This window comes from Suricata suricatta, chromosome 5, assembly GCF_006229205.1.
Source record: "Suricata suricatta isolate VVHF042 chromosome 5, meerkat_22Aug2017_6uvM2_HiC, whole genome shotgun sequence".
NCBI classification, from domain to species: Eukaryota; Metazoa; Chordata; class Mammalia; order Carnivora; family Herpestidae; genus Suricata; species Suricata suricatta.
In genome coordinates this window covers 65,931,918-65,943,814 of record NC_043704.1, presented here as the reverse complement: position 1 = coordinate 65,943,814, position 11,897 = coordinate 65,931,918, and the positions used below count along the sequence as shown (strand labels likewise).

At 37.5% G+C, this 11,897-nt stretch overlaps 1 protein-coding gene across 1 annotated transcript in view; it reads left to right on the top strand.

Annotated features, from left to right (window-relative positions):
* Positions 1-1,501: 1,501 nt before the first annotated feature.
* The window catches only part of GPR156 (G protein-coupled receptor 156), a 65,627-nt gene continuing 55,231 nt past the window's right edge, over positions 1,502-11,897 (top strand). Inside the window, exons 1-2 of the mRNA XM_029939395.1 lie at positions 1,502-1,682; positions 1,915-2,051. Of these exons, the coding sequence (XP_029795255.1) occupies positions 1,590-1,682; positions 1,915-2,051 (230 nt within the window). The 5' untranslated portion in view covers positions 1,502-1,589. The remainder of the gene's footprint in view (positions 1,683-1,914; positions 2,052-11,897) is intronic.

The window sequence follows — 11,897 nt, the reverse complement described above, 5'->3', positions numbered from 1 at the left end:
ACCATTGTTCTGGCTTAAATACAAGTCCTATGCTCAGTGGCTATTGAAATAATAATTGATATTTTTTCCTGTTCCAATTTTCCTCCACAATAAGGGAAAACTGTGCTAAGCTCTTTCAGAAACACAAAGCAAAAGTGGCACCCTCTTTTAAATTCCCATTGGTAAAATTTCTAATCTGTTTTTTCTATCAAGGGATAGACTGCTTTAAAGAGTTAGGGACATGTCTACCTTTTCTTCTGAGGCTAATTTGAGCCTTCCCGTATTTCTGCTTTTGATCTGTAAATTGAGCTTCTTTTCAGATCACAGTATTCACAGTGCAAACGTCTTCTACGAGAAATAACACCATCCTCTGGCCATTCATTCACTCTGTGGGAATTCCTAGAACTCCTCAGTTTCTCTCCCTGTTACCTGAATAGGCTCTCTCACTTGTAGTAGTCTAACAATTTGAAAACAAACAAATTAAAAATCCTGGCAAAAGTCTTGTGTATTGTTCTAAGATCCCAGCTTCCCAGATATAGAATGTTCCTCCACTTACTGAGTGAACAAGAACTCCAGTGGCTGAAAGACATTTCATGCAGACAGCATGGGGCACCTGAGTCCACTGCCACTCAGGATCAGACACAGCCTAAGCCATGAGCTGCATGGAAAAATCTTAGAGGGGCAGGGAATTTCCTAGTAGGGAAAAAAGGAAGATGAACCTCACATGTTTAAGTTAAAATTATTATAGTCCTGAGCCAAAAGAAGGATTTGAAAAGAGACTGTAGAATTTTATATCTATAAATTACTAGATGAGCTTTGTCTTTGTTTTTAAGGTATTTTTATTATAGAAGCTTAAAAATATATGTATTTATATGTTAAACCTTTGTTACATATAATAAAATACCTATATAAGATAAAAATATAGGGGCACCTGGGTGGCTCAGTCGGTTGAGCGTTTGACTTCAGCTCAGGTCATGATCTCACAGTCTGAGTTTGAGTTCCACATTGGGCTCTGTGCTGACAGCGCAAAGCCTGGAGCCTGCTTCAGATTCTGTGTCTTCCTCTCTCTCTGCCCTTCTCCTGCTTGCTGTCTGTCTCTGTTTCTCAAAATAAAGACATAAAAAATTTTTTAATATAAAAATATAACTGTAATTAAAATGTATAAAATAATATTCTTAAACTTATATAGTAAACCACTTATGTTATATATTAACATATATTTATAATTTATATTATATATTTGTTTTTATATATGTAATACATAAATGTTTGTTTGTTAACAGGTTTAATTGGCTTCCTTTCCTTCTGGAACTGTGAGAGTACTTGGAGCAGTGACTGCCATCTGGTGGCAAGCCAGAATCATCACTTTGTGTAATCTAATGGTTACCAAGATGCCCAGTCTTGCCTCACATGGTATGCACTGGCAGCAGGGCACAAGGAGAGCCTGGAAAGTGTCTGATGAACGAGCCTAGTGAAATAACCTTTTACTTCCACCTGAATGGGTTGTTTTCGTCCCAGATTCCGAGCTAAGAGCCAGCTCCAAAATGGTGCCTCTAAAGAAAAGATAACCAAGACTGTGAATAAGCATACACCAAAAGGCATGTGATGTCATGGAGCCTGAAATAAACTGCTCCGAATTGTGTGACAGTTTTCCTGGCCAGGAGCTGGATCGGAGTCCTCTTCATAATCTCTGCAGGACAATTGTAAGTGAGCAGCCCTGATACCCCATGGTACAACAGATATACATGTTGTTGTTGTTGTTGTTGTTGTTGTTAATGGTGGTGATGCGGTGGTAGTGGTGAGGGGGAGGAGAAACAGGAGGGGGATATGCTCATGCAGAACATGTATTTCCTGGCTTTGGGGATGATGGGGCAGTTATGTTTGGTCTGTAAAAGAGCCTTCATTCCTAACAGCTTCTCTTTATTATGTTCTCAGACCTCTTCCCACTATAGCAGCAAGGCCATTTCTTCATTATCTCCTGTCCTCTTGGGTATTGTCTGGACCTTTCTTAGCTGTGGACTTCTTCTGATAGTCTTCTTTCTTGGCTTCACAATTCGCTGCAGGAATAACAGGTAAGCAGCCCCATACCTAGTTTCTCATCCCCTATAGCCTGAATCATGAAACCCAGAGCATTGGTATCATTTTGGCATCATGAGCTGCTAGGTGGTATCAGCAAAGCTTATATCTCCTACTATGGCATTAAGCTGTGTGAGAAGTTCCCCTGAAATCATCCTGGACTTGCAGTATGATTTCCTCTTGAGGAGAGAGATCTAGTCCAGTATTGTGGCGGCTACTACAAGGATATCCAAAGAGGAGAATGAAAAGTCTCTCCTCATAAAGGAAATTATGATCCTTCTCGTAAAAGTAGGTATTTGTATATGGCCAATACAGTTGGAAACAGCCCAAATGGGATAAGTTTTCTGAAAAAATAGTGAAGCCCTACTACGTGGCTGTTCTGTTAGATAGTTTGGGCTGGTTAGAAAGTCATTGGCTTATCAGAGTAAGTGTCCAGGACTCCCAGGGCTGGGAAAAGAAGCTAAATGAAAACTTTCTCTGAAAGGACTTGCAAAATTCTGCCTTCACTGGTATTCGCGTCTTCCCTCAGGGCCCTCTCCATCTCTCCACATCAATACTCTTTACCCTCATACTGCCCCCACTGTCTTAGGCTGCCACCTGAGAAGCCCTCTCCAGCTCTCTCTCCATGGCCCACATCTGAATTCTGGATGGAGCCCACATCAGATTTCAACAACTCTCTCAAAGAGGTCAAACCTGTTTGGTGCCACTCTAGCCTTACACTTTGTGGTGATCAAATATGCTCCATTGCTTGGGTTTGGCTCTAAGATGAGGTCAGTCAGTTGGATTTGTCTAGCAGGCATTTTTGGGTACCATTGGCCATTTGAGGCATGGAGGATATGGAATTGTTAAGCAGCAGTGACTTGATCTGCTATGTCAACCAGAGCACGATAGTGACACGTAGCACTCTGACCTGAGTATAACCCTAATGCTGCCCCAGCACTTTTCATTCTGTTCCTCAAATACACCAAGTTTACTCCCTTCTCAAGGCCTTTCACTTACTGTCCCTTTATGTCCCCAGTGCCTGACAGTCTTCTCCAGATCTTCCAGTGCCTAGTTCCTTCTCATATCGTAGGTCTTGGCTCAAATGTCACCTCTTTATATGGTTTTTAAATTTTTTTTAATGTTTATTCATTTTTGAAAGAGAGAAACAGAGTGCAAGTGGGGAAGGGACAGAGAGAGACAGAGACACAAAGACTGAAGCAGGTTCCGAGCTGTCAGCACAGAGCCCAAAGTGGGGCTCGAACCCACGAATTGTGAGTTCATGACCTGAGCCAAAGTCAGATGCTCAACCAATTGAGCCACCTAGGCGATCAAATGCCACCTCTTTAGAGCAACCTTTCCTGATCATTCTATCCAAAGTAGTCTGTCTACAGAATGGCCACCCAGCCCCAATGTCTCAATCCATATCATCCTGTTTAATTTTCTTCATAGCAAGTATAACTCTCTGATATTACCATATTTACCGATTTGCCTGTTTATTGTCTGTATCTCCCACCAAAATGTATAGCCTATGAACACAGGGACTTTGTTATGCTCACCACTGTCTCCAGCATTTAGAACAGACTCTGGAACATCGTAAGTGCTCAGTAAATATATTTTCAGTAATCCTGGGAAGAAGGATATTTAAGTCCCAATAGCAGCTGCTGCCAGGAGAATGACTGGGAAATGCCTGTATTTCAAAGCTAGAGAATTATAGAGTACAGTCTTTTCAGATGCAACACATTTCTGTAGTGCAAATTAATAACTGATTGACAAATTAGAAAATAATATCATTTGGTTCATATGTCACTTTTTCCCAACACATTAATGGTTCAAAGCATACAGGGACAAGCCTTCTTACAATTATAAAAGGAAGACTTAAGCGAAGAATATTGCACTGCTAGTTTGATGGCTTCGAGAACTGGTGTACTTCCTATGTTATGAAGCTATCTGATGAAACTGGAGGAGTAGATGGAGAAGTAGAGAGATATTTCCCATGTGCTTAAAAACAATTGATTATTGAAGAAAACACAGGCCCAGAACTGATTTTTAGTTTAGATGACAATGTTGCCTATTGGAGGTGAATGCCCTCAAATATCTACGTCTTGCAGATTTCAGGTTGCAAAATTCACCTTTGATCCTGGGTACAAATGGTAATGGACATTTGCTGAGTGCCTTGTATTTTAATTGGATAATTATGATTTTATTAGCTTTTTGGTTGCAAAGTTAAATATGTTTCAACTGCTATGACACAGTACAATTTTTCCCATAATCTGTTATTTTTATACACAGTTTTGGAGAATACAAGGTTTTTAAAGCATTTGCATATCCTATTAAAATAGGAACACTTGTAAACAGCCTTATAGTAAAAACACCTATATTTCTTTCATTCCATTAAAGATTTTTCTGCTTGTCTTCCTTGCAGTGGGAGCATGACTTGGCATAAAGAATAAAATATTAAGAGGCACTGTCAATTAAAACACATTTTGCAGTTAAGTAGCTTACAAGTTCAGACAAGGAAAGATAAAATAACCCAGTTTCAAAGTGCTTTCTTCAATAATAAATTTGTTCAAAGGTGCAGCATCACAGTTAGATGTTTTTCCTTTCAGTTTTGTGGCCTCTAAATTTGACTGTGTGTATGCGTGTAGTATCAGGGGAAGAAAAATATTTTAATAAAATATAAATATTAAGTATCAAGTTCAGTTGCAGATATTACATTTTTGATAAAATTTTAAAATGTAGTCTGCAAGAGAAAATCAGTAAAAATATAGAAGTCTTGGACAACACTATCAACCAACTTGACCTAATTGACATTTATATAATCCTATACCCAACAGCAGCAGAATACACATTCTTTTCAAGTACACATGGAACATTTACCAAGATAGATCATATTCTAAGCCATAGAAAAAGTCTCATTAAATTTAAAAGGATTCAGTTCATACAGAGTATGTTCTCTGACTACAGTAGAATTGAATTAGAAATCCATAACAGGAAGAACTCTGGAAAATTTTGAGATATTTGGGAACCAAATAGAGCACTTTAAAATAACTCATGGTCATAGAATAAATCAAAAAAGAAACTAGAAAGTATTTTTCACTGAGGGAAAATGAAAATATCAACATATCAACATTTGTTGGATGCCATTAAAGCAGTACTTGTGGGGAAATGATAACACTAAACTCCATATTAGAAAAGAAGAAAAATACACTTTATGAAACAACAAAAAAGAGCAAATGAAGCCCATCATAAATAGAAGAAAGGAAATAATAAAGTGGAAAGTGGAAATTGATGAAATAGAAAACAAAAATAAGAAAATCAGAAAACAACATGAAACCAAAGCTTTTCATGGAAATCAGTAAAATTGACCAACCGCTAATTCAAATGATCAGAGGGAGAAAAGAAGATATAATTAGCCAAATAAGAAAGGGAGAGGTGACATCACCTAAGATTCTATGGATATTAGGAAGGATAATAAGGTAATGGTAAGAACAACTATTGTAGGGAGTCTCTACCATGTTCTGCAATGATTTCTGCCTCCTGATAGTCGCACTCTCGTGAAATCCCCTTTCACGAAAACTGGGCTGGACCTACTGATTTGGTTATTTATGTGATATCACTTTTAGGATAAGATTGTTGAAAGACTGTGGCTTCCTTCTTGGATCTTTCTCACTCTTTCACTTGCTCACTCTGAGGGAGGCCACCTGCCTTGAGTGAGCTGCCCTGTAGAGAGGCCCACATGGCAAGGAACTGATGTTGTTTCTCGTATGAAGCCAGTGGTGGCTGGGACTCACTTTTCAGTAAACTTGAAAACAAATCTTCCGAGGCCTGCTAATAGCAATGAGCGTGGAAACAGATTTTACCCCAGGGGAACCTTAGAGGACTGCAGCAATGACTGGCCCCTTGACTTCATCTTTGTGAGAGGTCCTGAGCCGGAGTCACCCAGCTAATCTGTGCCTGAATTGTTGAAGAAATGCTATCAGTTTTACAGAAAATCTTCTGAAACACTGAAAGTAATGGAGGATTCCCTAACTCATTCTATGAGGACAGCATTACCCTGATATCAAAACCTAATAAATAAAAGATGTTAGAGGCAAAAAACACCTATAAGTTAATACCGCTCATGACAATAGTTCCAAAATTCTAAACAAAATTTTAACAAAATGAGTCCGTCCAAATATCAAAAGGATAATACATCCTGACAAAGTGAGATTTATCCCAAGAATACAAGGTCGATTTACCATCCAAAGACCAATCACCATATTGACCAACATAAAAAAATTATCATCTTTCTAGACCGAGAAAAGGCATTTTAAAAAAGGCTTAACATCCATTACTGCTAAAGTCTCAACAAACTAGGAATAAAAGAGAACTTCAGCCTAACAAAGTGCATCTATGAAAAACCTATAGCTAACACCAGTTTTAAATGGTAAAACACTGATTGTTTTCCCATTAAGATCAGAAACAAGATAAGATGCCCACTTTCACAACTTTTATTCAACAGTGGAGATTTTAGGCAGTGCAATTAAGATAAGAAAAATAAATAGAAAGAACCTGGTTGTGTATGTAAAAAATTAAATAGAATCTATTCTTTAAAGAACTACTAGAACTAATAAATGAGTTTAGCAAGGTTGCATTTTACAAGATCAGGGTATAAAACTCAACTGTATTTCTAAACACAAAGCAGTTGAAAATTGAAAATAAATGCAGTGCCATTTATAATGGCATCAAAAATGTTTAGTGATAAATCTAACAGTGTGAAATACTTGTACACTGAAAACTACAAAACATTGCTAATCTAACAAATGGTGTGAAATATGCTGAAAACTATAGAATGACTGAGAAAAATTAAATCCTAAAAAAGTGGAAAAATGCTGTGTTCAATATTAAAAAACTCAATGTTGTTAATTCTCTCTTAGTTGATCTATAGATTAAGCCCAATTACAGTCACAGTCCTAGCTGGAATTTTTTTTAATAAACTGACAAGCTAGTTCTAAAATTAATACAGAAATATGAAGGATGTAGAATAGCCAAAATTGCTTTTAAAAAGAATAAGTTCTGCTGAAACCAATACTACAGTATATGTTAACTAATTTAAATTTAAATAAAACCTTGGAAAGAAAAAAAGAATAAAGTTGGAGGACTAAGACCACCTAATTTTAAGACTTATTATAAATCTATAATAATGAAGATAGTTTGGCACTAGATAGAAATAGACATATATATCAACAAAAGAGAATAGCATCCAGAAATAAATCTACATATATAAGGGAAACAGCTTTTCAACAAAGGTACAAAAGCAAGTCAGTGGAGAAGGGACAGTCTTTTCAAAAAATGTCCCTGGCACAATTGGTTATCCACATGTAAAAATGAACTTTGATCTATATGTTGCACCACATTCAGAAATTAACTCAAAATGGATCATAGATCTGTCAAACCTAAAACTGTAAAACTAGTCTAAGAAAATAAATGAAAAATGTTATGACTTTGGAATAAGCAAAGATTTCATAGATATAACACTAAGAGCACAAACTGTAAAACACTGACAAATTGGACTTAATAAAAATGTAAAACCTTTTCTAAAGAAAATCTTAAGGAAAAAAAGAAAGAGACAGGCTGAAAGAAAATATTTGCAAATCATTGTATCTAATAAAGAACTTTTATTGAGTTCCAGAATACTGAGAACTCAATAATAAGAAAACAATAACCCAATTTTTTAAAATGAGTGAAAAATTTGAAGAAACACTTTAACAAAGAGTACACGTGGATGGGAAATAAACATATGAAAAGAGATTCAACATCATTAGTCATTAGGGAAAAGCAAATTTAAACCACAATTAAATGCCACTGCACATTTATTACAATGGTTACAATTTTTAAAAACTGACTAGGTCAAGTATTGCTTAGTTAATAAAATGGTTTTACCCTGTAAGAAAAAAAAAGAACAAATTATTGATATTTGGGATAGCATGGATGAATCTCAAAATAATTATGCCAGGCCAAAAAAAAAAGTTGCATACTGTATAATTGAATTATATAAAGTTCTAGAAAATTAAACTGATCTGTTGTTAATTAATCTGTGGTGACAGGTATCAGATAAGTGGTTGCCTGCAGATGAGTGGGAGGTGGCACAGAGGAACAGGAAGGAGGCATTACAAAGGGACATGAAGAAACTTTAAGGGGTGACGGATATGTTACCCGGATTGTGATAAGTATTTCACTGATATATACATATATCAAAACTTACCAAATCATGTTCCTTAATTATGTGCAGTTTATTACATGACAGTTATATTCAAAAAAGCTATTTCAAAATGTAGCCTACATTCTTATTTTTCTGAGAAGGTTCTCATGAAGGAGAAAGTACATCATATCTGGTGTCCTTCAAAGGGCCCTGTTTGGTGCCCTAAAACCCATCTGGTAACTGTGCTAGATATGCATGACTATTATGGGAAAATGCATTCTTTTTTTTCTAGCGTCCTCTTGCAGTTCAATAAGGACCATAATCACTTAACTCAGAGCAAGGTAGATATTTCAGGCCCACAGGTTCTCCTCATGCTTCTTATGTAATGCATAAAATAAGGACAATGTCAGAAATTCTGTTTGACGCTAACTGGTTCAATTAAAGGACTTTTATTCCAAGAGCTTACCTCACTATAGCTTGTAATAAGGAATATAGGGACTAGTTGTTATTTACCTATTGTTATTTCTCAAAATTGAAAGTGGCATTCGTCCAATAATTCTGAATATCTTGGATTTTACTGCCTGGGAAATCAAGAAATGTGAGGAATAAGAAAATAAGAAATGTGTAGGGACAAGCTTTTGCTTTACTTGCAAGTTAACAAGTTAGCCTGCTACTATCTTATAGATGCTAGCAAAAGACAATGGAGGCTCAGAGACAGAGGACTTCATTGTTCATGGTGAAAGTACTAGTCAGAGCTTCGTGTTGCATTTTTGCTGGTCCCCATGCCTCCAACTCCTGTGAGGATGATGCGAGTCCATAATGGAGGCTTGAACACATAGGGGGCTGCCATGAAAGGAGAGGAATCTGAATCTGGTGGATTCCCCACTTTTACAGTGAGTTATAACAAGCCTGGTCTGTGTCTGGGTGGAATTGTTACTTCAGTAAACATTTGCTGAGCTGAACACCTACTGTGCTCAGGATTCTGTGTAAAATGTAATTTAAGTGTTCCTGGGAGCTTCAAATGTATCACCTAGGAGGAAAAACATGAGCAAGTCTAAAAAAAACATTCTGGGTTTTTTAAAAAAATAGCTTTTCAAAAAAGAATGCCTTACTGCAGGAACAGCTATGTTCTTTTCATATTGATTGTTTCAGGTCTGTCCTTTTTGTGGTTTGAGTATTAGAGCTAAAAAGGGAAGTTGATGGGAAGAAGGGAAAGCAATACTGATCTTGTTGGCTGAGAAAATTTGCACTGATACTGTGCCCTACAAAGATTTCTGGTATCTTCTCTATAATCTTTAGTTTGATGGCTATTGACCAAGAAGGGAGAGACAGTCAGGCCTACAATAAATACCATCCATATAGCTGATTTGGGGAAAGGTTTGCAGGGCCAAGGAGTGAATTGAGGCAGAGACGGGAGTAGATCTTGCAAGAACTTATCCAAGAAAATGCTAAGGTTCACCAGTGGATAAAAAATTGTATCTGCCATCACTTCCAAAAAATTAGCATAGAGCCAGAAGTAAATGGTATATCATGAAGTCAGAAGCCACTAGCATGCAGGAATGGTGCTGAAAAAGAGGTGAGGAGCAGAAATAAGGGGACAAGATCTAGCATTATAATCAGAGATGAGGTTCTCTTGGGTACTGGCTAGATGAAATAGGGGTGATTCAGCAGGAGTTAATGAGGGAGGATCAGGGTTAATGGATAGGACTATCTTCTGCACAGCGCTCTGATGCTGTTTGTCTATCCTATTATAGTCAGTCCTAAATCACTATGACCCTGACATCACTATGATGAAGTTGACACACCTCCACTTTATGCACCCACTGTGGAGTTAAACACATCATTGACCCGTCACAGCTTACTGGATTGGAAGATGAGAACTATCTTTCTTGGCAGGTAATGAGCTCCTTGAGTTTAGAACCACGTCTTATTCATCTCTGTATCTCCATTGTGCCTGGACTGTACTCCGTGTTTCCTGAATGATCAAATTTAAATGGACTAGAGGGAGGGGGAGGGGGGAAAAGAGGTGGTGGTGATGGAGGAGGGCACTTGTGGTGAAGAGCACTGGGTTTTTATGGAAACCAACTTGACAATAAACTATTTAAAAAAAGAAAAAGAAAAAAATAAATGCACTAGAATATAGACTATGACAATAAAGGTAAGTTCTTAGAAGATGGATGTTTCCATTCTTTAACTTTAATACAGTAGCAATTCTACATAAAATTATGCTTCATGTAAGCAATTGCTTTCCATTGTTTTCTTCTCTCATGGTGGTTTCCCAGAGAAGCCCAAGGAATGACATCTAGAGCCTCAGTTTCCCATTGCTTCTTGTCGTGGGATTTCATTCTAAAGTATCCTTTTTCTCTCGTCACACCATTAAAATCTGTCTGCTTTTGATGCCCTTCTTGTTGTGGGGTTTCATTCTAAACTATTAATTTTGTTATGACATACCATTAAAATCTGTCTACTTTTGATGCTTGTTATCCACAGAGTGCTATATTTTTAGAAAGCCTTCTCAAGTAGCAAAAAAATTCCTTCCCTTATGGACCTTCCTTTCCTACAAAAGTGAGTAGGCAATAAACAAAAAAGCAAAATGAACTGTCAAATATATGGAATGTTCATGACAAATCAGGAAAGAAAAGTAAAACAGGGAAAGTAAATGGGGAATATCAGGGTGGTAGCTGCTATTTTAGAGTTTGGTCAGGGAAGGTAACATTTGGACTTGAAAGGCATAAGAAATGGGGCACCTGGGTGGCTCAGTTGGTTAAGCATCTGACTTCGGCTCAGGTCATGATCACACAGCTTGTGGGTTCGAGCCCCCACATTGGGTTCTGTGCTGACAGCTCAGAGCCTGGAACCTGCTTCAGATTCTGTGTCTCCCTCTCTCTCAGCCCCTCCTTCACTTATGCTCTGTTTTTCTCTATCTCAATAATAAATAAAAACATTAAAGAAAAAAAGAAAGGCTTAAGAAGCAAAGCATGAGGTGAAGACCATTCTATGCAGAGGGAACAGAATATGCAAAGACGATGAAGATGGAACATATCTAGTGTTTAGGGAAAAGCAAGGAGGCCATGTGGCTAGAGCTGAGTAAATGAAGCAAAGAGTAGGAAAATATGAGATCTGAGAGGTAACAGGGGCCAAATCATATAAGGTCTTGTATTATTTGCATTATTCCAAGTGTTACGGGGAGCTACTGTGGAGTGTGGAAATGAGGATTGACATGACATGACCCAACTTACTTTTAACAGGAAAACTGGCTATTTTATTGAGAATAGACCTTTAACATTTGATAGAGGTACCTGTAGCACTCCCTTAAATAAAGTCATGTTCCTTGGGTGCTTTATTTTTTTAAATTTATTTTTTATTAATAGTTTCTTATCAAGTTGGTTTCCATATAACACTCAGTGCTCTTCCCCTCAAGTGCTCCTCTCCATGACCATCACCCCTCCTTCCTCTTCCCCCGCTTCAGTCCTCTGTTTGTTCTCAACATTCAAAAGTCCCTCATGATTTGCCTCACTCCCTCTCCCCAACTCTTTGCCCCATTTTCCCATTCCCATGGTCTCCTATTAGGTTTCTCCTGTTAGACCTAGAGTGACAACATATGGTATCTGTCCTTCTCTGCCTGACTTATTTCGCTTAGCATGACTCCCTCTAGATCCATCCATTTTGCTACAAATGG